The 27,333-nt window shown below is 41.3% G+C and overlaps 2 protein-coding genes across 5 annotated transcripts in view; one reads left to right on the forward strand and one right to left on the reverse strand.

Annotated features, from left to right (window-relative positions):
* The first annotated feature begins 1,944 nt into the window (after positions 1–1,944).
* LOC106569008 (cytochrome P450 7A1) lies at positions 1,945–6,393 on the forward strand. 2 transcript variants are annotated; one of them, XM_045693982.1, is made up of 6 exons: positions 1,945–2,211; positions 3,289–3,529; positions 3,658–4,262; positions 4,937–5,073; positions 5,194–5,372; positions 5,478–6,393. In XM_045693982.1, exons 1-6 carry the CDS (start codon positions 2,129–2,131, stop codon positions 5,775–5,777), a joined length of 1,545 nt encoding a protein of 514 aa, XP_045549938.1. In that variant the 5' UTR covers positions 1,945–2,128; the 3' UTR covers positions 5,778–6,393. The 2 variants fall into 2 exon arrangements, with proteins under 2 accessions (XP_045549938.1, XP_013995415.1); XM_014139940.2 differs by having other exon boundaries at positions 1,976–2,211; positions 4,937–5,067.
* A 10,304-nt stretch (positions 6,394–16,697) lies between these two features.
* LOC106568875 (dual specificity protein phosphatase CDC14AB) overlaps positions 16,698–27,333 on the reverse strand; it is a 48,646-nt gene continuing 38,010 nt past the window's right edge. For 2 of the 3 annotated variants that reach the window (XM_014139643.2, XM_014139644.2), the window contains exons 11-13: positions 19,472–19,557; positions 19,152–19,295; positions 16,698–17,425 (exon numbers count right to left, since the gene is read on the reverse strand). In XM_014139643.2, the coding sequence (XP_013995118.1) occupies positions 17,377–17,425; positions 19,152–19,295; positions 19,472–19,557 (279 nt within the window). In that variant the 3' untranslated portion in view covers positions 16,698–17,376. The remainder of the gene's footprint in view (positions 17,426–19,151; positions 19,296–19,471; positions 19,558–27,333) is intronic. The other variant, XM_045693985.1, reaches the window with a different exon arrangement.

The raw sequence follows: 27,333 nt of genomic DNA on the forward strand, positions 1-27,333 counted from the left end.
GATGACTGACATTTGCAGTAAATCTGAAGCTACGTAAAGTAGGGAGTTAGTTAAGAAAGAAAGAAAGAAAGAGAGAAAGAAAGAAAGAAAGAAAGAAAGAAAGAAAGAAAGAAAGAAAGAAAGTTTGGTGTGGTTTTGTGTAAACACAAGTGCAGAATTTTGTAGAATATTTCATGGATTCATCTGATAAACTGATTTGAGTGTCTGTTTTTTAGTACGTCTATTAGGGAATGTTTTAAAAGTTTCGCATTGTAAAGTTTACAATAAAAATGTAGCAAAACACTTTTCCATCTGACCGGATAGACTACAAGGAATATAATACAAACAATGAACAATACTTTAACCTTGAAACTATCAGTTGGCATGACGCCAGGTATAAGGACAAAACCTGTGTCAGCAAGTCCTTTCAATCTGTCAAAGACGAAATACATGTCATCTCTTTTGTGAACGGATAACTTAATGTTGAAACAAACACACACACACACACACACCATCACAGGTATTTCAGTGTTCCATCAGGTGGACAAGTCCCATCCTGTTCACATCTTCCCTGGTTCATTCCAACTTTTCCTCTTTAATCAACCTCATGATTTCATCTTGAACTGTCAGTTGTCTGCTGTGTGTGCATAGGGGCTGCATTTGGTGAGATGGGAAGAAAATAAGCATAGTCCTAGTCAGGCAGACATGGATGAACATAAATGAATATCTTAGTTACTTATTTTCATCAGAGCATCATCATGTGGTTTGGAGAATATAGGGGAAATAAATCTTTCTAACAATGTATGAGGAAAGATGCAACAAACCTCTTACAATTTCAAGATTTTACTTAAATCCTGGAAATCCACACACTATTTTTCCACCAAAAATGTGTCACTCTGTGGTCAAATTGTCACACTTTTGAATATGAATTAATCTTGAGAAAGAAACCCTATTTTAAGAGCAGTGTCACTCAGTGCCAGCACTACATAGTCTTTACTGATGAAATGACACCTATTGTTCAACCACAAAGCTCCTGACATGACAGGGTTCCTATTGTTCAAGCACGTGTGTCTGACTCACACTTACTGCATGGACATAGTCACTTGTCCAAAACAACCATGTAGTAGAGAGGCTCTTTCCAAAAAGCTTACATCATCCAAACCTAACATGCTGCTGAAACATTGGATGCTCTTTCACTTCTCTCTAATTATATACTTGGTTCCACATATCTGACTAATCTCCTAAGCTGGAGATACAAGAACAGCTGTTATCTATAAAAGGCTGGAAATGGACTGGTCACCACCTGAGGGTAATAATAATGTACTGCATGTAAATGTTCTGTACTGAGGGTTAATGAGGTATGGGGAAACAGTTATTGTTCAAGATAATTACCTCTTGAGTGCGAAAATATGAATTCTTTTGATATATATGTTCTAAGAGTAGCTGAAAAATAATACTTTGCCTCCTCCACCTAGTTACTGATCTCTACGGGTCAAAACAAGCGCGCGCACACACACACACACACACACACACACACACACACACACACACACACACACACACACACACACACACACACACACACACACACACACACACACACACACACACACACACACACACACACACACACACACACACACACACACACACACACACACAAACAAACACAGTGCGAGAGAGACACAAACAAAAAGCATCAAAGACCTTGAAAGCTATTTGCCCACCCAGCGGTGCTATCAGGTACAGTCTGATGTCCTTCAGGTGGAGTTGTCCATGGACTACAGTCAAGGCCATTGTACAACTCACACACACACCTCCATGGATTTCCTAGAGACATCTAGTGTAATAGGTAACACTGGCAAACATGTAACAGGAGGGCGGTGTCTTGGCTGCACTTGCCAATCAGTCATCTCCACTGCTCTTTTGCTTCATGTCCCTCCCCATGGCTTGTGTGGAGCACCATATAAATAACCTGAATCAGAGCTTAGGATGCCACGAGCACAGTTTCCAGAACCTCCACTGTCATCTAGCTGAGTTCTCTCTGCTAGGGAGTTAACACTAAACCTGACCATTAGCCCTCTCTAGCACCAGGCACCTTTTGGTCTATTCTCCACACAGGTATTTGCCACTAGCATCTTAAGCAACCATGATCATCACCGTCTCTTTGATTTGGGTTGTGGTGATCAGCCTTTGCTGCTGTCTGTGGCTTGCTCTGGGGATCCGTAAGAGGTAAGCAGAGACCCACGCATTTTATAGTAAAATGTCTTTACGTGCAAAATGTTAAATGGTATTCAATGTTTGACGGTGAACACTCTAATGAAGAACACAGCATAACATTGTGGAATGGAATACGCGGCAGGTAATGTGAAGGCTTGGGTGTGGTATTCCTGTTTAAATTGTGCAACAACAAAAGATTTACTGCTGACCCTTTTATTGTTTTCTTCCGTTGATGTAATGTGGTTATATTTGTGTCGCCTGTATTGCTTTTAAAATATAAATGGGTTCCATGTTGCAAAAGGTTATTCATTTTTATGGAGACTTGAGTGATGTCTACTTGCCAAAAAAGCCAGTGGTAATTTCATGTTTTTGACATGCAGTACTTTATTTTATTGTACAAACCTGATAGTTATGAATAAGTGGTAGTGTTATTCTGAGTTTGATGCAGTGGCATTGGGTTTTGTTCTGCTGGATGGGACTCTAGTTTGAGTACATCAAATCAAATCGAATATATTTATATAGCCCTTCTTACATCAGCTGATATCTCAAAGTGCTGTACAGAAACCCAGCCTAAAACCCCAAACAGCAAGCAATGCAGGTGTAGAAGCATGGTGGCTAGGAAAAACTCCCTAGAAAGGCCAAAACCTAGGAAGAAACCTAGAGAGGAACCAGGCTATGAGGGGTGGCCAGTCCTCTTCTGGCTGTGCAGGGTGGAGATTATAACAGAACATGGCCAAGATGTTCAAATGTTCATAAATGACTAGCATGGTCAAATAATAATAGTTACATGTGAAGGCTTGTAAAAGTGTAAAAGTACATATTTTTTGCACATCACTAGAGCTATTCTGACATTACTTTGTTGTTGTTTTCTTTGAGTTTAGAAGACAACATTTAAATTGGGTTCAGATACAAGTATGGATTCATTGGACATCTTTAAGTGTCCTTTGGATGTTGCTTAACTCACGTATTTTATACATCTCATGTCTAAACATCACCTTTGTGTTTCCTATGTTCAAATATTTCCGATGGCTTGCTTGGGCATTGCTTTATCATTGTTATGATGCTAAATGATTGTTGTTGCTCTTCAAGAAAACCAGGTGAACCACCAGTGGAAAATGGTTTGATCCCATACCTCGGCTGTGCCGTCCAGTTTGGAGCCAACCCCCTGGAGTTTCTCCGGAGCCGACAGAATAAATATGGGCACATCTTCACTTGCAAGATCGCTGGCAAGTACTTTCATTTCCTGTGCGACCCTTTCTCCTACCACGCCGTCATCCGCCAAGGGAGGCATCTGGACTGGAAGAAGTTTCACTTCTCTACCTCGGTCAAGGTAAAGACATGCCAATGCTATGAACTGTTGTTCAACTAAACATTTGCTGATGATGAGTTAATCTTTCCATATCTGTCAATACAGGCTTTCAAGAGTATTAAATGAAACCTCTCTTTGTCTCCACCCAGGCTTTCGGCCATGACAGCATGGACCCCAGACACGGTTACACCACAGAGAACCTCCACCAGACCTTCATGAAGACCTTGCAGGGTGAAGCCCTCCCTTCGCTCATCGAGACCATGATGGAGAACCTGCAGTCGGTCATGCTGCAGTCAGACACCCTCAGCCCGAGCAAGGATCGCTGGGACGTGGATGGCATTTTCGCCTTCTGCTACAAGGTCATGTTTGAGTCGAGCTACCTGACACTCTTCGGCAAGGATCTAGGTAACGACAAGAATGCTGCGCGCCAGCAGGCCCAGAAGGCTTTGGTCCTCAACACCCTGGAGAACTTCAAGGAGTTCGACAAGATCTTCCCGGCGCTGGTGGCTGGGTTGCCCATCCATGTGTTCAAGAGTGCCCACTCTGCAAGGGAGAACCTGGCTAAGACCATGCTGGCTGAGAACTTGAGCAAACGCGAGAATGTATCGGACCTGATCTCACTGCGCATGCTGCTGAATGACACCCTGTCAACCTTCAATGACCTGAGCAAGGCCCGTACCCACGTGGCTCTGCTGTGGGCCTCGCAGGCCAACACGCTCCCCACTGCCTTCTGGAGCCTGCTCCACATGATTAGGTATGTACAGATGTCGGATCTTAATTTGAGCCAGTTTGCTACAGCAGGAAAAGTGTCCTGCAGCAACAGGACATTTTAATTATTATGTGGATTATAATTCATGGACATTTTTATAGGGGTTGATACATTTTTCGTTAGGGCAAAACAAGTCTGAAATGTCAATCCTTTTTAAAACTCAAATACAATACAAGTTTGCATTTCCTGCATTGCAAGAAATTCTCAGCAACAAAATAGTGATCAAATTAAGATCCTACATCTGTACAGCAGGGCTTAGTCTCATTCCCATCCTTAGTGTATCCACCATAGACTTGTGTCACAAGTCTGGGTAAGTTTGGCCAAGCGAGACTGTTGATCAGCTTAGCTTTCTTGTTCAAACATAGATGCTATGCTCATTAGGGTGGAGATAAGGGCTGAGTAATGTATTTTGTAACAGTCCTGTACAGTAAATTGGCATTCTCATCTACTGACTGCGACTTAGTGCTAGCTCACAGTAACTCCTGCGATAACAGAGGTGCCAAGAACCACTCATTGGAGAAACATAGCATTCCCTTTATGTCATAGAGCTGCAGAGAACAACCTTGTCCAAAGTGCATGTTGGGAATATTGTGATGCATGATCTGTATAGTCTGAACTTGATGGTTTGACTTACCCTTCATCTTGTCTTGCCTCTTCAGGAGTCCAGAGGCTATGAAAGCAGCCAATGAGGAGGTGAAGAATATTCTGGAGAGTTCAGGTCAGCGTGTCGACCCTAGCAAACCACAACTCACTCTCTCCCGGGAGGACCTGGACAACATGCCTGTAATAGGTAAGGGTAAGCTGCAATATGCCAAAACTGATTTAGTAGATATTTTTACAAAATCATGTTTGACACCAAAGTCAAGCTGTCCAGTGAATATGGTATTATAAAGAACCATGTCTTCTTGCCCTGCAGACAGCATCATCAAGGAGGCCATGCGTCTGTCGAGCGCATCAATGAACATCCGAGTGGCCAAAGAGGACTTCCTGCTTCACCTTGATAACCAGGAGTCGTATCGCATCCGCAAAGATGACGTCATCGCCCTCTACCCCCAGATGCTCCACTTTGACCCCAAGATATATGAGGATCCCTTGGTGAGTGATGCTCAGTGTCTTTCCTTTAAAGATGAAAGGCCATATAACTAGGGTTAGAAGTTTGTCAGTCTTTCCTCTAACTCCCCTCTCTCTGTCAATCCACAGACCTACAAATACGACAGATATCTTGATGATAACGGCCAGGAGAAGACAACGTTCTACAGGGAGGGACGCAAACTGCGGTACTACTACATGCCTTTCGGCTCGGGGGTGACCAAGTGCCCCGGGCGCTTCTTCGCTGTGCATGAGATCAAGCAGTTCCTGGCGCTGGTTCTGTCCTACTTCAACATGGAGCTCCTAGACTCAGCCGTTAAAGTGCCTCCTCTCGACCAATCACGTGCAGGTCTGGGGATCCTGCAGCCCACCTATGACGTTGACTTTCGATACAAACTGAAAACTCAGTAAGACGGACTCCACTGATCTACTTTCTTAATAATGTAAATTGTACATATTGTATATTTAAGAATTGAAGCCACAATGATGTACATAGGCTGCAATGTGTTGTTATAATGTCTTTTTGAAGTTGATAGGCAAAACAAAAGCCACAGAGTGGTTTGTGATCACCTCAGAATGGTAGCACTGGCGAAAAGCCCATTTTAGGAGGAGTCCCGTTTCGAAAGTGACATTGATGATACTCCATATAAGTGTTATCAGTAATATTTACTGCATCTTCCAGTTAATCATCATAACTGTATCATTATTGTCGACCTCTATCTTTGAACTGTGAAATCATTCAACATTTGAGTGGTAATTCTGTTTGTGACCCTAACTATCAGTAGTTAGTTGGTAAATGCCACTATTTACTGTGATGTTGAATGACTCTAACTACACCGACTGAGTAGAGTAATGTACATTGTAGTTCCATTGAAAGATTCCCTCTGCTAGGATGAAATACATTTTGGTAATCTGTATTCATGTTTACTTTGATATACTGTACAAAACAAGTATTAAAATGCATGCAATGTTTACTTTGATATACTTTATAAAACTAGTATAAAATCAATACATTTCTATAATGGTATATTGTGTCATTCATTTGTTCATTAGTTTGATCACTACTCACACAAACATACACAAAGACAAGCCACACTGTCACGCCCTGGCCATAGAGAGGTTTTTGTTCTCTATTTTGGTTAGGCCAGGGTGTGACTAGGGTGGGCATTCTATGTTCCGTTTTCTATGTTTTGTGTATTTCTTTGTTTTGGCCGGGTATGGCTCTCAATCAGGGACAGCTGTCTATCGTTGTCTCTGATTGGGAGCCATACTTAGGTAGCCTTTTCCCACTGGGTTTTTGTGGATAGTTGTTTTCTGTCTTGTGTTTTTCACCTGACAGAGCTGTGCGTTTTGGTCCACTTTGTTTTTGATTCAGTGTTCAGATAAAATAAATACCATCATGAACACGTACCACGCTGCACCTTGGTCCTCTCCTTGCAACAGTCGTTACACACACTCTCATGGTATTAGGTAATTCAATAAACCTCAGATAAGGTATCTCTCTCTCTTCTACATTGGAAGGTAATGTCGTACATCAGATTCTGGTGTCCCATCTCAGGTCCATAAGGGCTTTGTGGTTAGTACTATTTGGGTTTTTGTAACAGTATTTTTATTGGAGTTTCACAATTTTCACCCATATTAAGAGATACAACAACAAAGACAAGGTAAAAAAACAGCACTCACTTACACATATCCGTATGTATGCACGCACGTACACACACACACACACCCTTTCCCTCTCCCCGCTCAGCGCTTCTCTCACCCCATCCCCCTCATTGCGTCTCTCAATACATACATTTTAAACAAACATAAACAGAGATAAAAAAAATAAATAAAAAATAAATAAAATAATAAACAAATAAAATAAAATAAAATAAAAAAAAGCTCAGTTTAAACCAAGAAGTTGAGTTCCCCACATGGAACGTACAGTGTAATTCTGAAATACATAGACCACCATTCTAAGAGAAACCTTGCAGCATAATAGCTGATACTTCAGGTTCTAAGTAATTTAGGTGAGGTTCCCATACTTTGTAGAACTGATCTGTCTTAGAATGCAATGTACATGTCAGATATTCCAGCGGCACCCATTCAAACAGTATCTTATGCCAATCTTTAATAGAGGGAACCTTATCACTAATCCACTGTAAAAGTATGTTTTTCCTCGCTGCGAAGGTGAGGATGTTGTAAAGCCTCCTCTTACCCACAGAAGTTACATGCCTACTAGGGAGACCTAACAGTAGAGAGACTGGGTCCAATTCTAGATCGACCCCTAGGATCTTTTCAATTTCTTGCAGAACACCAGACCAGTATCTTTGTATTTTGGTACATGACCATAAACAATGTGTTAGGGTGCCTGTATCAGTTTTACATTTAAGACACTGAGGAGAAGAGGAAGAGGGGCTAAAAGCATGTCTGCGATTTGGGGATATATGCAATCTGTGTATTATTCTTAATTGAATTGCTCTAGTACGATTACATATAGATATTGTTTTTGCATATTTCCAAATGTCCTCCCACATCTCTTCGTCAATAGTAACAGACAGTTCTTTCTCCCACACTTGTTTCACCCTTTGTGTATCGACAGCGGAAAAGGACCTTAAAGCATCATAAAACAGACTTACAGACATTTTCCTTTGTGGGAAAAAAAGCATTCTTTCAATGACAGACACATCAGGGTTGCCAATTAAGGTGGTGCTCTTCAGAATATAATGTCTTACTTATAGGAAACTGAAAAAGTCCTGCTTTGGGAGTTGATATTTCTCGACCATCTGCTCAAATGACAATAAAATCTTATCCGCAAATAAGTAATTTTGTCTGTGTATGCCCTTATTAAGCCAAACGTTAAAGCCAGCATCCAGCAATCCTGGGGCGAAATCTGGGTTGTTAAGAATTGGGGTAAGAGCAGAGGTTAGTTTGGACCTTCCCAGGAAACGTTGAACTGACCTCCATACTTTGAGTGTGTTAAGTGTAATGGGGTTGTTACAATGATCTTTTACAGACTTGAAACTTGTGAAAAACAAAAGATCCTGTAAAGGGTATTTTGAAAGAGAAGTCTCAATGTCTAACCAAATAGAGGAGTCATCGTTTGTGATCCAGTCTGAGATATAACATAGGTGGGCACACCACTGATAGAACCTGATATTGGGCAGATCCAAGCCACCCATAGAACTTGGCAGCTGCAATATTGCCATCTTAAGTCTTGGCTTGCGTTTACTCCATATAAAGGAACTTAGCCATACATTTACATCCTTTAATACCTTATTGGAGAGTAATACTGGGATCATTTGGATTGGGTAGAGTAGCCTAGGTAAAATGTTCATTTTCAAGAGGGATATTCTACCCAACCATGAAATCGGAAGAGAGTTCCAGCGCTCCAGATCCTGTCTTATTGTGTCGAACAAGAGAACAAAATTGGCTTTGTACATTTGCTGGAATTTAGGAGTTACAGATATACCCAGATACGTAAAACCTGAGGGAAACCATTTAAAAGGGAAGGGGGGAGAAGTATTAGGTACAGAGTGAAGGTTACCAAGTGGCATAGCCTCTGATTTAGTTAGGTTAATCTTGTAGCCCGAGAATTCGCTGAATAACTCAATAATATTAATAAGAGATGTGATTGAAGTCTCGGGATTGGAAATGAATATCAGGACATCATCAGCATACAAACTTATTTTATGGTGAACATCACCAATGAGCAGCCCCTGTATAGCAGGCGTTACCCTGATGGCCTCGGCCAGTGGTTCCATAACAAGTGCAAATAGGAGGGGGGACAAAGGACAGCCCTGTCTGGTACCTCTGTGTATAGGGAAGCTATTTGACCGTAGTCCATTAGTAAGGACAGCAGCCTGAGGATCATCATATAAAACTTTCACCCATTTTATAAAGTTGTCCCCCAGACCAAATTTATTTAGAGCAAAGAATAGGTAAGACCACTCCACACGATCAATGCTTTCTCAGCATCTAGGGAGAGCACAAGACCATCCATAGCACTTCGTTGGTAGACTTCAATTACATTAAGAAGCCGTCTGACATTGTTACATGACCTACGTCCCTTAATGAAGCCAGTTTGGTCTCCTTTCACAATTAGTGGCAGTGAGTCCTCTAATCTTGTGGCTAGAATTTTAGAAAGCAATTTTCTATCCACATTCAGAAGGGAAATTGGTCTGTACGAGGAACAAGACTCCGGACATTTTCCCTTTTTGAGAATAAGTGATATGTTGGCTTCTCGCAGCGTTTGGGGGAGCTGGTCATTTGAAAATGAGTGGTTAAACATATCACGCAATGGCTCAAGGATCAGGCCATGGAACTCTTTATAGAACTCACTACAAAACCCGTCCGGTCCTGGGGCCTTACCATTTTGCAGATTCTTAATTGCGGACATTATCTCTTCCTCAGTAATAGGAGCATTAAGGAGAGACCTCTGTTCTTTGGAGATAGTAGGGAGCTCAATCTTAGAAAATAAGTTCTCCATTAACTTGGGTGCGTCATTTGGCAGTTCTGAGGCATAAAGATTTGCATAAAATTTCTTAAATGAGTAATTCATCAATTTATTTTCATGTAAATGATTGCCATCAGAATCAGTAATAGCCGCAATTGACTGTGAGTCAGCTCTCTTTTTAGCTAGGTACGCCAAGTACTTTCCTGGCTTATCGCCGTGTTCATATAGCTTTTGCTTGACAAATCTCATTTTCTTTTCAGCGTCCTGTGTTAGGAGGGAGTCCAACGTTGATCTAATGACTGATATTTCCTTTAATAGGGCAGGAGTGGGAGTTTCAATGTAGTCCTTCTCTTTAGTTCCTAATTCACCCTCAAGTGTTTTTTGCTTTTCACGCTTTTTCCGCCTCTTAGTGGCTGCGTATGACATAATCAGACCCCTGGCGTACGCTTTACAGGTTTCCCAAAGGAGTGAGGGGTTATCTGTTGATTGAGAGTTAATAGAGAAAAATGCTTTAAACTCTGTAATAACATATGATGTGAATGTATGGTCTTTAAGAATGGTTGTATTCAACCTACAATGTCTTGACTGATTGAATGCCCCATTGAGTTTTATGTCCAGGATCACCTCCGCATGATCAGATATGACTATGCTTCCTATCCTAGCAGATAAAACCGACTGCAGTGACGTCCTGGGCATAAAAAAGTAATCTATTCTAGTCTGACATCCATGAGGTGCAGAGAAAAAAGTGAACTCTCTGTTGGAGGGATGAAAAGCTCTCCAAACATCAGCATACCCCAGATCATCACAAATAGCTGTAAGTGACTTAGCTTGAAGAGAGAGTGAGGCTATACCACTGGAAAGCTTATCAATAAGGGGGTTCAACAAACAATTAAAATCTCCTCCAACCACTGCAGTGTCTGAGTTTCATTCTGAAAAGTCCAGAAATACCTTAGTGAGGAAGTCGGGGGGGTGGGCAGGGGGGGAAGTAAATATTCATTATGGAAATGCTCTGCCCTTGTAAAGTACCATTAATTATAACAAAGCGACCCAATTTATCTTTCACACACTTCAAGACCTTAAGTGGTAGGTTCTTTTTCACAAGAATTGCTACACCTCTACTTCTGGATGTAAATGATGAGAAAAACACTTGACCAAACCCCCCTTGTTGTAATTTCAGATGCTCCTTATCATTCAAATGAGTTTCTTGTAACAGGGCAATATCAATATTTTCTTTTTTCAAAAAGGACAGTACCTTCTTCCTTTTAATGGGGTTATGGCTCCCTATAATGTTCCATGTACATACACGTAGTCTGTTACCTGCCATTGCGCTTTGACCATTCAATATCCAGACTGAATCCTACTGTACAAATGGGGTGGTACCTTTTTCCATGTGTTGAACTCTCCTCTATCTCACTGAGCGTAAACAAACGATATGAACCCTGAACTCGAACTATACTAAACCCAAAAATGAAACATGAAAAGATCCAAAAGGGGGTTTTCCCACTAGCTAACATGCAGGGGATTTCAACTTTCCAATGTAGACTCTTAAGTCCGCATTGCCACTCAATAGCCTCATCCTTTATATATGTGGAAATTAAAATCAATAGAAGATTGAGGCTATTCCACCTAAAACCAAGCCTGGGCACCAATATAGGTTCACACATATCTCAGTCTGAGCTACGGCGGCAGTTACTTTAGCAAGAAAAATAATAACGATACGAATATTACTGAACAGGAGCACATGAGAACTTACACCACTGTTTCATGATCAGATTCAAAATAAAATAAGACGTTATCCAATGCTGCAGAGGTGCAGCTTAAGGTTATTTACCCAAGAGAGTCAATAAACGCAGCAGCCTCTTCAGATGTGTAGAGTTTTTTAGGCGATCCGTTGACCATAATCTTCAATGTGGCCGGGTACAGCAGTGCGTAGTCGATCTTCATTCTCTTGAGTCGAGCCTTCACCTCATCAAACGCCTTGCGCCTTCGTACAACCGCTGTGGAATAATCATTGAAGAATGAGACCTTTGGACCTTTACGTTGACTACCGTCAGAACCGATGTTTCTAGCCGCATCCATGACGCGCTGCTTGTCGGTAAAGTTGTGGAACTTTATAACCACTGGTCGTGGGCGCTGATTGGGACCGGGTATCGGTGCTTGAGAGCGATGTGCTCTGTCTAGCTTAACCCGACCAGCCTTAGTGTCCATTTGTAGGTAGTCAGGGATCCATTCCTCAAAAAACTTTACTGAACGTGTCCCTTCAGAATTTTCCGGGAGTCCCACAACACGTATATTGCATCTGCGTCCTCGATTATCCAAGTCGTCAATGTGCTCCGCCATTTCGCGCACCTGTTTCTCAAGTGCTTTTATCTTAGTGTCCATGGATGTAGTTGAAGTTTCCACAGTAGCAATTCTTCCTTCCGCCTCATCAACACGTTTGACAACCCTCTGTAGTTCAGCTGAATGGCCTGCTATTGCTTCCAGGACCGTTCCTATCTTAACATCGATCACTTTAGTAATGTTATCCGTCATCCTTTGAATCACCAGGTCCATTGTGCCTGGATCTGTAATGTTGTTAGATTCGCTAACGTTAGCTAGCTCCTCCTGCACATCTACACGGATGGCGGTTTTGGTCGACTTCTTAGTAGCTCTGTTGGGCATGTTGTCGGAGATTTTTGAGAAATAATCGCCAAGACTCATTGTAGGGTAACTTATTTAGCCAATTCTGCCACTTTTTCAAGCTAGGAGATTAATGTAAGAATATAAATTTACGAATACCGCGTGAGCTCGCTGAAACACCGTGTTCTCTCTACGGCGTCATTTTGTTCCCCACTATTTGGGTTTTAATTAGAAGATGTCAAGACTATGACACGGTTCAGTAAGTAGACCTATAGAACAAATATCCTGCGGTAACTTGTCCAGTCATCATTAGATCATAAAACATTGATCGTTACATAGATACAGTCAGGTCCATAATTATTGGCACCCTTGATTAAGATGAGCAAAAAATACTGTATGAAATTAGCTATATTGTATGTAAGAAACGGGAAAATCAATTATTTTATACAATTGCTCAGAGGAAGAAGTAATAAAATAATGTAAAGTAATAAAATAATGTATCTTTCGTCTCTGTATGTTTCATAATTTTCCTTCATTTCGCAAGAGGCTGAATGTATCTCACCAGAGAAAGTATCCGAATCAGCAAAACAGCGCCCCTCTGTCTCTGTATGTGTAGGCCATCTATCTAATGTTGTCTGGTCAAAAAGAGCATGACATTGTTGCCGCCCATAGTATTTAATACAGTGAGAATTTGGCCTCCCTTGATAAAAAAAGTATAAAATAATAGCCAATCAGTGTTGAGCTAAACTGAGTGAGCTCAACTGTGAATGGTCCTGGCGCACCAACAAAAAGTGTCGTTCTTTGTCTGCTTTAATGGACTGCCCTCTTCAATTGGTGTGCATGGCCAAAGAGCTCTATTTTCATGTTATCTGACCATAGTACCGCCTGGAGTTTGATAAACGCCATTGGCACTTGGGTTGGAACAGATGCTATGGTCAGATAACATGAAAATAGAGATCTTTGGCCACACAAACCAGTGGTGGATTTGTCGTTGAAAACAGAAGCATATGCATAAAAGTACGTCATACCTACGGTAAGATATGGTGGTGGATGTTTGATGTTATGGGGCTATTTAACTTGCACTTGTCATGGGGCCCTTGTTAAGGTCAATGGCATCAGTAACTTTACCAAGTACCAGGACATTTTAGACAAAAACCTGGTTGCCTCTGCCAGGAAACTGACACTTGGCCGCATGTGGATCTTCCAGGAAGACAATAACCCCAAGCACTAATCAAAATCCACAAAGAAATTGTTATTTGACCACAAAATCAACATTTTGGGGTGAATCTCAGTCTCTGGACTTGAAGCCCCTTGAAAACCTGTGGTTTGAATTGAAGAGGGCAGTCCATAAGAGCAGACAAAGGATATCAAGGATCTGGGAGGATTTTGTTTGGAGAAATGATCTAAGATCCCTCCCAATGTGTTCTCCAGTCTCATAAAACATTTTAGAAAAAGGCAGTGTCGTTATCCTCGCAAGAGGAGGGTGCTAAAGTATTGAAAAGAGGGGTGCCAATAATTTTAACCCCTATCGTTTTTATATTTTTTTTTTATTACTTCTTAAATAAAATATATTTCTTTAAGCAATTGTATTCGTATAAAATAATATAATTTTCCCTTTTTTTGAGAACAAAATAATACCTCAGTCTTGAAATTATTTATTTTATACAGTATTTTTTTCTCATCTTCATCAAGAGTGCCAATAATGATGGACCTGACTGTATGTGTGCCAGCTGGGCAAGACATCAACCCCAGGACGATAAGAGAACCAGTAGGCACAGTGTCACTGGCACATCGTAACCCCAGCTGCTGCCGTCAGCACAGCTGTCTCACCAACAGGCCAACGGGTGCATTTGTGCACTACCGTCTGTGAATGTAGTTATTGGATGAGCATTTCATGCCTTGGCACAGCTTGGCTGAGCTGCCTTAATGACTGCGACACAATGAATAACTTTCATCCTATTTTATCTGTTTGTTGTTTTATATCTGTGCTTGATTTAAACCCAAGATGATGTTCTCGCTGTAGTGTTCTAACCGAAGAACCCATCTAGCTTCCTTTCTTTGGAATTTGATCTGGTTAGCTATAACCTACACCCAAAAGCGCATCCTTGACACTAATGACACTTCAGAAGTGAACATGTACGCTTAGATTGACACGTGTCCAGGTTGAATCTCGTTTAAACTAACTTGTGATTAAATTGTACTGCAGTGTTTGCTGTTGAAATATTACTGTTGAATTGCTTGTTTGCTCTTCAGAGAGCAAACATTTCCTTATCTTCAGCTGATGCAGGAGCTGTTAGTAAAGGCCATCAAATTAAACAGTTGAGTTTACCACAGTTCAGACCCAAATCTGCCACTGTGGGCTACCATCAATCATATACCAATACCATGGTACTGTATAACGGAACTATGTTTAAAAATACAAAAGACAGGATAACATATTTATTAATGATAACTTTAAAGATTGAGTCTTTCTTCACAACTTTAGGCTATTGGAGGTGTTATACAAATCATTTCATGTTAGAGACTCCTGGAAATACACTGCAGTCTTAGTTCTTACAAATGTCACCATAATGCCAGAAACTTTCATAACTCTGGTTCAACGTTCCGTAGCCTGGCACCAGATCTGTAGCTATGTGCTTTAGCCTGACATGACATGTACAAAATGACCGTTTGGGACTTAGTTTGGCTTAAAGCACATACAGATCTGAGATTAAGTGAAGATTTCCCACCAGTCCAGCCTAAAGTAAACCTAAGAAGAGAGCCATTCAAAACAATTGAAAGTGTGACCTTTGAGCAGAGATGCAATCATTGATTTGTGTCACAAGCGGGGGTTGGGAGAGTGTCTGTGTGAGGTCATTTAACTGGAACTGGGGTTACTCTGGGGCAAGATGAAGAATGCTATGAATGAAATCTGTACAGCTGGTCATTCATTTGGTCCCTTTGTTGTTGGGTGACTAAAGTTCAAACAGAGTTTAATGGAATTTCCCAATCCACAGGGCTAATGCGTATGCCCCTCTGAGGGGTAGGAAGAAGTGATTAAGGGTAACCAAGGACCATCCCCTAAATCAACTATTAACTCACGTTTTCACAAACAATGACACGTCTAAATAAAAATACTTTCGTCACATTGTATATTATAAATATGTTTGTTAATGAAATTGGCTCCTCTCACCAGGAATGCACTCTAAATGTATATCACTAAAATGTGATTTGATTTGAATTTAGGCTACCTGATAAATCGGCAATAATGAATTTACGTTAGCCCCCGTCATACCCAGTGTTCTAGAATGTAAGCATTCGGTTAGCCAACATAAAAAATGAAATAGTTCACGAAAGTTACGCACTGGGCCTTCACTAGTCCTGAATTAACGGACCAATATAGTCATCTGAAGCACGGGCAAAGAAAACTTTTTCAAAATAATTCTCAGTACCCCCACATCTTCCCACGGCTATGGAGTGGACACATTGTTTGCAGTGTTCACAAACTAGGCCTACGTTACACTTGTGAGAAAGAAGTTTTGATTTATTACATAACATTTATGTATTTTTGTTTGGAGTGCTCCATCTGTGCATGAGTCTAGTTTCTCTTGCTGCGTTTACACAGGCAACCCAATTCTGATATATTTTGCCCAATTATTGGCAAAAGATCTGATATAATTGGTCATAAGTATATGTATATACATGGCCTGTGCTCCTCATTTGGGAGTCCAAGCCTAGGGAGGTTACTAGGAGTTGTGAGAAAAGTATTGAAAGTGTTCAATTTATGAACTGTGATGTTATTTCTGATATACACAAATGTATCAAAGTAAAGACGTATATGTAAATTTCCTTTTACATTGTAGAACCAGTTTATTGGTTTACAATTTGGTAATGGTATGGTCATGTATGAGGCCAAGTAGGCCTATGGCATATTCACCATTGGATCACTAAGGCTGCGTTTACACAGGCAGCCCAATTCTGATACTTTTTTCACTAATTGGTATTTTGATCAATCAGATAAATTCTGAAAAACATCTTGTGAAGAAATCTGATTGATCATAAAATACCAATTAGCGGGAAAAAAATATCAGAATTGGGCTGACTGTGTAAACACAAGATCTGCAAACAAAAAAAATAAAAAAAGGTAGCACTTCAATCTGCCTTGACATCTGTTGATTTCCTGCCCTTACAACTGCTATACATGGTCCCCATCTTACTGAGTTGGAGATATTCATATAAGCCGAAAAATGTGTCTTAACCTGCCATGTTTATGAGTCAAATCACATTTGCAGAGAAAGACAACTTATTTTGACAAGGAATGTTTTTAATCAAATTTAAATGACAATGTACCAATAGTATTTCTGCAAAGTTTGCAGAAATACACTCCATAAACACCATACAGGCCTACTACTTAAAGTTATTTAAAACAAACAATTGTCTCAAGCCTGTCAACAACAGAGTCGTAAAAACAAGTCAGAAAAAAAGTGCTCAACCAGAGTCACTTCTGCTACAATCCAAATATGTATTCACATAAAACAAATGTATCTCCTGAACGACAACATTCATAAGACAGCCACTCATGAATCAATTGAGTGTACAGTAGGATATGTCCTCTTTTACAGGGTCAATCAAACAATAGATAATTAAATAACTGAATAAGAGAAAGAGAAAGCCATGATAAAGAATCTCCTTGCACACAATTAAAATGATAACAAACCCATTTTGAAATCAAACAATTACATTGATTGAAACGAGATCATGTCTAGAAATCCAATTGTTACAAAGAGGATTTTTACAGTGTCTCAGGGGTGGATTCGATTTTTTTGTTGTATTATTAAATGTCATTTAACGTGCATTTATAACAGAGACAATTGTGCACATTTCTCCAGCGGTTGAGGGGGTTAACCTCCTGTCTCCTGGGGTCAACTGGAAGGTCAGAAGGTCAAAGGTGAAAAGTCAGTGATCAACGCGGGCTCAGTGAATTGCAGTAGCCTTAGAGCTGAACATACTCAGGCTAAAGGGACTAGAAGGAGAGAGAGAGAGAAATCATACAGTTGAAGTCGGAAGTTTACATACACCTTAGCCAAATACATTTAAACTCAGTTTTTCACAATTCCTGACATTTAATCTGAGTAAATATTCCCTGTGTTAGGTCAGTTAGGATCACCACTTTATCTTAAGAATGTGAAATGTCAGAATAATAGTAGAGAGAATGATTTATTTCTGCTTTTATTTCTTTCATCACATTCCCAGTGGGTCAGAAGTTTACATACACTCAATTAGTATTTGGTAGCATTGCCTTTAAATTGTTTAATAACATGGGTCAAATGTGTCGGGTAGCCTTCCACAAGCTTCCCACAATAAGTTGGGTGCATTTTGGCCCATTCCTCCGGACAGAGCTGGTGTAACTGAGTCAGGTTTGTAGGCCTCCTTGCTCACACATGCTTTTTCAGTTCTGCCCACAAATCTTTTATAGGATTGAGGTCAGGGCTTTGTGATGGCCACTCCAATACCTTGACTTTGTTGTCCTTAAGCCATTTTGACACAACTTTGGAAGTATGCTTGGGGTCATTGTCCATTTGGAAGACCCATTTGCGACCAAGCTTTAACTTCCTGACTGATGTCTTGAGATGTTGCTTCAATATATTCACATAATTTTCCTCCCTCATGATGCCATCTATTTTGTGAAGTGCACCAGCCCCTCCTGCAGCAAAGCACCCCGACAACATGATGCTGCCACCCCCGTGCTTCACGGTTGGGATGGTGTTCTTCGGTTTGCAAGCCTCCCCCTTTTTCCTTCAAACATAACGATGGACATTATGGCCAAATAGTTATATTTTTGTTTCATCTGACCAGAGGACATTTCTCCAAAAAGTACGATCTTTGTCCCCATGTGTAGTCATAAACTGTAGTCTGGCTTTTTTATGGCGGTTTTGGAGCAGTGGCTTCTTCCTTGCTGAGCGGCCTTTCAGGTTATGTCGATATAGAACTCCTTTTACTGTGGATATAGATACTTTTGTAACTGTTTCCTCTAGCATCTTCACAAGGTCCTTTGCTGTTGTTCTGGGATTGATTTGCACTTTTCGCACCAAAATACATTAATCTCTAGGAGACAGAACGCGTCTCCTTCCTGAGCAGTATGACGGCTGCATGGTCCCATGGTGTTTATACTTACGTACTATTGTTTGTGCAAATGAACGTGGTACCTTCAGGCGTTTGGAAATTGCTCCCAAGGATGAACCAGACTTGTGGAGGTCTACAATCTTTTTTCTGAGGTCTTGGCAGATTTGTTTTGATTTTCCCATGATGTCAAGCAAAGAGGCACTGAGTTTGAAGGTAGGACTTGAAATACATACACAGGTACACCTCCAATTGACTCAAATGATGTCAATTAGCCTATCAGCAGTTTCTAAAGCCATGACCTCATTTTCTGGAATTTTCCAAGCTGATTAAAGGCACAGTCAATTTAGTGTATGTAAACTTCTGACCCACTGGAATTGTGATACAGTGAATTATAAGTGAAATAATCTGTCTGTAAACAATTGTTGGAAAAATGACTTGCGTCATGCACAAAGTAGATGTCTTAACCGACTTGCCAAAACTATAGTCTGTTAAGAAGAAATTTGTGGAGTGGCTGAAAAACAAGTTTTAATGACCTAAGTGTATGTAAACTTCCGACTTCAACTGTACATACCTGAACATATGAAGATGGCACAAAAACACACATCACATCACACACAGAAACTCACCTCTTAAGGTTACTAGCTGAGGATGAGGAGCTTTGCCCCAGCCTCTTGGGAGAAGAGGAGGAGGAGAAGGGGACAGGGACCTGAGATAACTTGGAACACTTGGGAGGGGTGATAGAGGTCTGACTGGTCTTTGTCAAATTCAACCTGGAGAAGGATGGTACAACAAACAGTAAGGTTTTATAACCATTTAAAAATACATTCAAAGTATAGCTCTAAAGATGAACGCAGGGTTATGTCTGTCGATGTACTATGCAAACAATGTCAACGAAGTACTGATGGATGTTTTAACACATTCACTTTCGCACACCGCACGCACATACCGTGAAGTGGTGGCAGACCTGGATGAGCGACGACCTTTCAAATCCCTGAGTTTATCTCCTTGGGTCAGACACTCCCTGTAGTTATTCTGCAGATGACAGAGGGAGGGCGACAAACCAAGACATGCAGTCGCAATCATTTCACATCCTAGCAAAATACCAGCCCTCAAGAGACTTAGACAGGGTCAGAACATTTCAGATTATAATGCAATGAATAAAACTGACCTGAATCATTATTGTACCTGACAGATAGTCCTATATGTAACACCACGTGTCATACACAAGGCCCGCGGGCCAAATCTGGCCCGTGATACATTTCTATCATTTCTATATACACTGCTCAAAAAAATAAAGGGAACACTTAAACAACACAATGTAACTCCAAGTCAATCACACTTCTGTGAAATCAAACTGTCCACTTAGGAAGCAACACTGATTGACAATAAATGTCAATAAATGGCTTTAGTCCAGGTCTGGGAGGAGATCCCTCAGGAGACCATCCGCCACCTCATCAGGAGCATGCCCAGGCGTTGTAGGGAGGTCATACAGGCACGTGGAGGCCACACACACTACTGAGCCTCATTTTGACTTGTTTTAAGGACATTACATCAAAGTTGGATCAGCCTGTAGTGTGGTTTTCCACTTTAATTTTCAGTGTGACTCCAAATCCAGACCTCCATGGGTTGATAAATTGGATTTCCATTGATTCTTTTTGTGTGATTTTGTTGTCAGCACATTCAACTATGTAAAGAAAAAAGTATTTAATAAGATTATTTCTTTCATTCAGATCTAGGATGTGTTGTTTAAGTGTTCCCTTTATTTTTTTACATTTACATTTACATTTAAGTCATTTAGCAGACGCTCTTATCCAGAGCGACTTACAAATTGGTGCATTCACCTTATGATATCCAGTGGAACAACCACTTTACAATAGTGCATCTAAATATTTTAAGGGGGGGGTTAGAAGGATTACTTTATCCTATCCTAGGTATTCCTTAAAGAGGTGGGGTTTCAGGTGTCTCCGGAAGGTGGTGATTGACTCCGCTGTCCTGGCGTCGTGAGGGAGCTTGTTCCACCATTGGGGTGCCAGAGCAGCGAACAGTTTTGACTGGGCTGAGCGGGAACTGTGCTTCCTCAGAGGTAGGGGGGCCAGCAGGCCAGAGGTGGATGAACGCAGTGCCCTTGTTTGGGTGTAGGGCCTGATCAGAGCCTGAAGGTATGGAGGTGCCGTTCCCTTCACAGCTCCGTAGGCAATCACCATGGTCTTGTCTTTTTTGAGCAGTATATGTTGCGGTCTGGCAAATATGTTGCAGCTTGACAATGACTAACCAAAAAACAAAACACCATGCAAAGGAGAAACATGCAGGCCTATTTGAGAAGCAGCCTAGGCTAGCTACTCAACCGCAAGACATTTTGAGTGCACCAGCAATGCTGCATTCTACCCCACCAGTGATCCATGCAGTGCAAGAAATGAAAAAAACGTTAAGCTTAAATGTTACAACAACCAAGCTATGTTTTTGTTATTTTGAGTTATGAAATACTTTTTGATTAAGGTCACAGGATATAGACAAATGCACAAGCGTAGCAGCAAAGACTGGACAAATATCTCTTCTTTTGTTTCAATATGTTAAAATGCGATATGCAGAATCCTACGTAGATAAGTGGACATTATAAAAGGGACATCATTTTTGTAATAGTACAATGGCCAGTTTGGGTAGCAAGTAGGACTATGCAAAAAAAATGTTTTAACAAATATAATAGGCTATGTCTGGCCCGCAAATTCGTTGAGCTTTTTCAATATGGCCCGTGCACTGGTTGAGTTTGGCAGCCCTGTGTTGCACAATACATTTCTATCTGAAAGTTCTGTGACATTACACCCTCCAGAACAAGACCCAGGACACCCCGTTCAAATTGTAAAATCACATTTAAAAAAATAAAAAAAACATACAAACTAACTCTGACCAAACAGGATTTATCTCAGTTAGGCAATCTATCTATAATATTCGGCGCCTATTTAATGTTCTTTATTCTGCCCACTCAGCTCTACAGCCAGAGGTTGTCATCTCTTATGCTGAAAAGGCTTTCGACCGGGTTGACTGGGAATATCTATTTGCAGTACTAGAGAGATTTGGGTTTGGCCCGTCATTCCTTTCCTGGATTAAGATTTTGTACTCGTCCCCCGTGGCTTCTGTTTGCACCAACAATGTTACCTCCAGCTACTTCCCTCTCCACAGAGGGCCAAGCAGGGTTGCTGTTTATCCGTATAGGGTAGGGTTGCTTATAGGGCAGGGTTGCTTATGTCTGTATAAGCCTCTGCTATCGTCCTGCGGGTGGAGGAGAGGATTAAGGGAATACTAAGGGGCAACATAACTCACAAGGTGTCCTTATATGCAGACAATCTTCTTTTATACATCTCTAACCCTGTGGAGTCTATGCCCTCTCTCTTAGACATGCTTAGACAGGTTTTGGGACATTCTCTGGTTATCAGCTAAACCTAACAAAAAGTGTGCTCCTTCGTCTCAGTTCGCAGAAGGAATTGGGATGCCAATTTCCCATTTAAGGTGGAGCATCAGGTCTTTATTTATTTGGGGATAAAGGTCACACGCTCATTTAAGGCTCTGTTTAAACATAACTTGAAAACACTCCTGGAGCGCACTGAGCAGGATTTCATAAGGTGGTTGTCTCTTCCCATTTCCTTAGCAGGTCGCATCAATTCTGTTAAGATGCCTGTACCGCCTACGTTTTTGTACATATTCCAAATGATTCCCATTTTTCTGCCAAAGTCGTTGTTCAAACAACTGGACAGCTACATTTCCAACTTCATTTGGAATAAGTCAAATCCACGAATGAGAAAGGTATATCTAGACAGACCTAAGCCCGCAGGCTTTTTTACACTACAACTGGTCAGCAAATATATCTAAATGTGTTTATTGGGTTTCTACATTTGAAAACTTGGGCCATCATAGAGTTACAGTCAAGCATTCCAACTTCTCCGGTCTCGCTCCTGTACTCCCCAATGCCCATGAACCTTGGCACCCATGTTTTGAACCCCATTGTTAAGAACTCCCTTAAAATCTGGTCCCAATTCCAAAGTCACTTTAGCCTTTAACAAGCAGGTGGCTTCTCTCCATTAACATCTAATCATCTCTTCCCAGCGTCACAGATTGACACGGCATTCTAGTTCTGGCATTGGAACGGTCTGGTGTTTTTTTGTGACCTATTTGTTGATAACACATTCGTCTCATTCGATACTCTGAGGGTTGACCATAATATTCCCAAAAAACACTTATTTTAGATGCCTGCAAACTCGCAGCTTTGCCAAAAAACATTTCCCTTTATTTCCACTTGAGCCCACTAAGTGTCCAGTCGAGAGGTGCTTAGATCTTACCCCTTATCTGAAGGGCACAATCTCCAGACTATACGACATAATACAGAATATTAATCCGCCTTCCTTTGCAAATACAAAATCTGCATGGGAGCAAGACATAGGTGGCGATCTACCTGACACTTAAAGTATTGAATGTATCCACACATCATCATTTTGCATAAGGCATGGGCTTTTGCACCGTCTCCATTACTCAAATGACAGATTGGGAAAAATACACCCAAATGTTGACCAAGTGTTTGAGATGCCACCAGAGTCCAGCGACTGTGGGACATATGTTTTGGTCATGCCAATCTTTGAGTGGCTTCTGGGACCCCATTTGAGAGGCATTCTCACATATGTGTAATACAACTGTTAGCACTAACCCGGTCCCTGCCATTTTTGGGGTACTTCCCCTAGACCAGAATGCTATCACGCATCAGGCAAATGCGATAGCTGCCCTCCTTTATGCAGTGGGTTAAGGAGGTGATGTCATCTCTGCTCTGGATAAGGTTAGGTACACTGTGCATGGGTCCCAACAATAGTTTGACTTAACCTAGTCCCCATTAACACAATACGTGGAAAGTATTTTACTTAGTGTAACTTGCATAGTTTGGTAAGCGGTCATGTCTGTTCTAGTGGCCATTTGTGCTGATAAGAATTTTTATAGAACTTTTTCCCCCATTGTTTTTGTTTCTATTATTGTTTGTTTCTGTTTTTCTGTCCTATTTAACTTGCTTTGGTGGGTGGGTGGTTTGGAGGGTGTGGAGGGTGTGGAGGGAGGGAGGGAGGGAGGGAGGGAGGGAGGGAGGGAGGGAGGGAGGGAGGGAGGGAGGGAGGGAGGGAGGGAGGGAGGGAGGGAGGGAGGGAGGGAGGGAGGGAGGGAGGGAGTGAATGAGGGGTTGGGGTTGTACTGTTTTTGTTGTTATAACTGTCTAGGTCTATAAATAAAGTAAAACATACAAACAGGGATGGGGGGTAACGGATTAGATTAGATGTCATTCGTTACATGTAACAGATTACAAAAAAACTAACTAATATGTTACATTACCAGCAAAAATATAGTAATCAGATTACAGATACTGTTGAAAAACTAGATGATTACTTCTAGGATTACTTTTAAATTCAGAAAGGATGTTGTCATCATTTTTTTGGGACACCTTTTTGTTTTCTCAATGACATTCAAATCAGCATTGAAAAAAGGCTCAAGTTTATGTTCTGCCTGAGCGAGTCTGACCACAAGTCAGAGACCACTATGATGACACACCATGCGTTTGATGGATCTCGGGAAAAGAGCAGGAATAGGCTTTTGAAGGCTATAGTCCAAGCTATGTCTTCCAATGGAGTGACTGCTGTCAGCAATCAAAGATTATCCAACTTGAATAAATGCTTGGAGGTAAGGACGACTGCAGTGCTGTAGCCTACGGGCGATTCGGATATCACTTATTATCTAAACTGAACAAAAATATAAACACAACATGCAAAAGTCTCAAAGCTTTTACTGAGTTACAGTTCATATAAGGAAATCAGTCAACTGAAATAAATTAATTTACGCCCTAATATTTGGATTTCACATCTGTTGGTCACAAATACCTTAAAAAAAAATGGTAGGGGTGTGAATCAGAAAACCAGTCAGTATCTGGTGTCACCACCATTTCCCGGATGTTGGCAGGACCTGGAACACGCTGTGGTACACGTCGATCCAGAGCATCCAAAACATGCTCAATGGCAATGTTCCTCTAAGCTGCACACATACGTGGGCGCTCAGCTCCCCTCAGCCCTCGCAAAGAAGCACTAGATTGAATTTCACTCAATTTTCCAGAGTTTTCCCCTTTAGTTAACACTATCAACGTTTCGCTTTACTGTGGCAATATTAGCCACATTCAATGTAACATACCGTAACAAAACAAACAATGAAGACATAGTATGCTAAATTTACTATGCTAGAGATTGTCTTGTAGGTAGAGCGCATTGGAGTAGGATTCTATTGCATTGACAGGCATGAATCCGGCCTGTACTCTACACAAACCGGTGCACCATAACCAATCAGAGCTGCAGTAGGCCTATATGTAAATAGCCATTGCCATATATAGATCATTCACTTTGAACTGGACTACGTTTAGGCTACAGTGTGAGTGGTCGTGACTTGCAGTGGCGGTTCTAGCTTGTATGGCTCCCTGGGCGAACCCCCCCCCCCAAAAAAAGTGATCATTTTGGATAAAACTATACTAAATATAATCACGTCACCAAATAACTGATTAAACACACTATTTTTCAAAGAAGGTCTACAGTAGCCTCAGAAGCACTCTGTCGGGTAGCACCATGGTGTAGCCGGAGGACAGCTAGCTTCCATCCTCCTCTGACTTCAATACAAAACCTAGGAGGCTCATGGTTCTCAAGCCCTTCCATAGGCTTACACAGTAATTATTACAACTTCCGGAAGACGTCCTCCAGCCTATCAGAGCTCTTGCAGCATGAACTGACATGTTGTCCACCCTATCAAATGATCAGAGAATGAATATAGTACTGAAAGCATAAACTACAGCTAGCTAGCACTGCAGTGTATAATATATGGTGAGTAGTTGACATAGAGAGAGAAAGACAATAGTTGAACAGTTTTGAACAAATTCATTTCTTCTAAAATGATGGAGAAGCAAGAGAGAAAGATTTTTTTCTCCACTTTCACTTACTTAGCTAGCAAATGCAGCTAGTTTAGCCTACTGAAACACCCTGCTCAAACGGAGGGATAATATGTTAACTAGGTAGCTATGACTGTCCAAAACAACACTGGAACTCTTCCAAGTCAAGGTAAGCTTTTGCTATTACAAATGTATTGCCACCGGGGCCCGCCAGTGAAATGCATGATTGTAGCAGGTTTACTAACGCGTTAGTTCTATCAGCTATGACGTTACTTTAGCTAATATGGTGACAACGATGTAGGCTGTGTGTAGCAGTTTGGCTTGGAAAGGTATATTCGCCTGGTCACATATAGCTGATGTGTTTGTTGTGCATTGAAGTCCACAAACGAAGGGAAGAGAAGGAATACAACATCGCTGTTATGAGAGTGAACTCTGTTTACGCATGATCAGGGTTGTGTATTCATTCTGCCGATTATGTTGAAAAACGTTTCTTAAATGGAAGCAAATGGAACAAAACGGGGATAAACATACCTGAATTTGTCCAAAAGAAACTTCTCTCGACCTGTGTGCACCTTCAGTTGAAGTTGGAAGTTTACATACACTTACAGTGGGGGGAAAAAGTATTTGATCCCCTGCTGATTTTGTATGTTCGCCCACTGATAAAGAAAGGATCAGTCTATAATTTTAATGGTAGGTTTATTTGAACAGTGAGAGACAGAATAACAACAAAAATATCCAGAAAAACGCATGTCAGAAATGTTATAAATTGATTTGCATTTTAATGAGGGAAATAAGTATTTGACCCCCTCTCAATCAGAAAGATTTCTGGCTGCCAGGTGTCTTTTATACAGGTAACGAGCTGAGATTAGGAGCACACTCTTAAAGGGAGTGCTCCTAACCGCAGCTTGTAACCTGTAAAAAAGACACATGTCCACAGAAGCAATCAATCAATCAGATTCCAAACTCTCCACCATGGCCAAGACCAAAGAGCTCTCCAAGGATGTCAGGGACAAGATTGTAGACCTACACAAGGCTGGAATGGGCTACAAGACCATCGCCAAGCAGCTTGGTGAGAAGGTGACAACATTTGGTGCGATTATTCGCAAATGGAAGAAACACAAAAGAACTGTCAATATCCCTCGGCCTGGGGCTCCATGCAAGATCTCACCTCGTGGGGTTGCAATGATCATGAGAACGGTGAGGAATCAGCCCAGAACTACACGGGAGGATCTTGTCAATGATCTCAAGGCAGCTGGGACCATTGTCACCAAGAAAACAATTGGTAACACACTACGTCGTGAAGGACTGAAATCCTGCAGCGCCCGCAAGGTCCCCCTGCTCAAGAATACATATACATGCCCGTCTGAAGTTTGCCAATGAACATCTGAATGATTCAGAGGACAACTGGTGAAAGTGTTGTGGTCAGATGAGACCAAAATGGAGCTCTTTGGCATCAACTCAACTCGCCGTGTTTGGAGGAGGAGGAATGCTGCATATGACCCCAAGAACACCATCTTCACCGTCAAACATGGAGGTGGAAACATTATGCTTTGGGGGTGTTTTTCTGCTAAGGGGACAGGACAACTTCACTGCATCATTTGACGGGGCCATGTACTGTCAAATCTTGGGTGAGAACCTCCTTCCCTCAGCCAGGGCATTGAAAATGGGTCGTGGATGGTTATTCCAGCATGACAATGACCCAAAACGCACGGCCAAGGCAACAAAGGAGTAGCTCAAGAAGAAGCACATTAAGGTCCTGGAGTGGCCTAGCCAGTCTCCAGACCTTAATCCCATAGAAAATCTGTGGAGGGAGCTGAAGGTTCGAGTTGCCAAACGTCAGCCTCGAAACCTTAATGACTTGG

This window comes from Salmo salar, chromosome ssa14 (genome assembly GCF_905237065.1).
Source record: "Salmo salar chromosome ssa14, Ssal_v3.1, whole genome shotgun sequence".
Classification (NCBI taxonomy): Eukaryota; Metazoa; Chordata; class Actinopteri; order Salmoniformes; family Salmonidae; genus Salmo; species Salmo salar.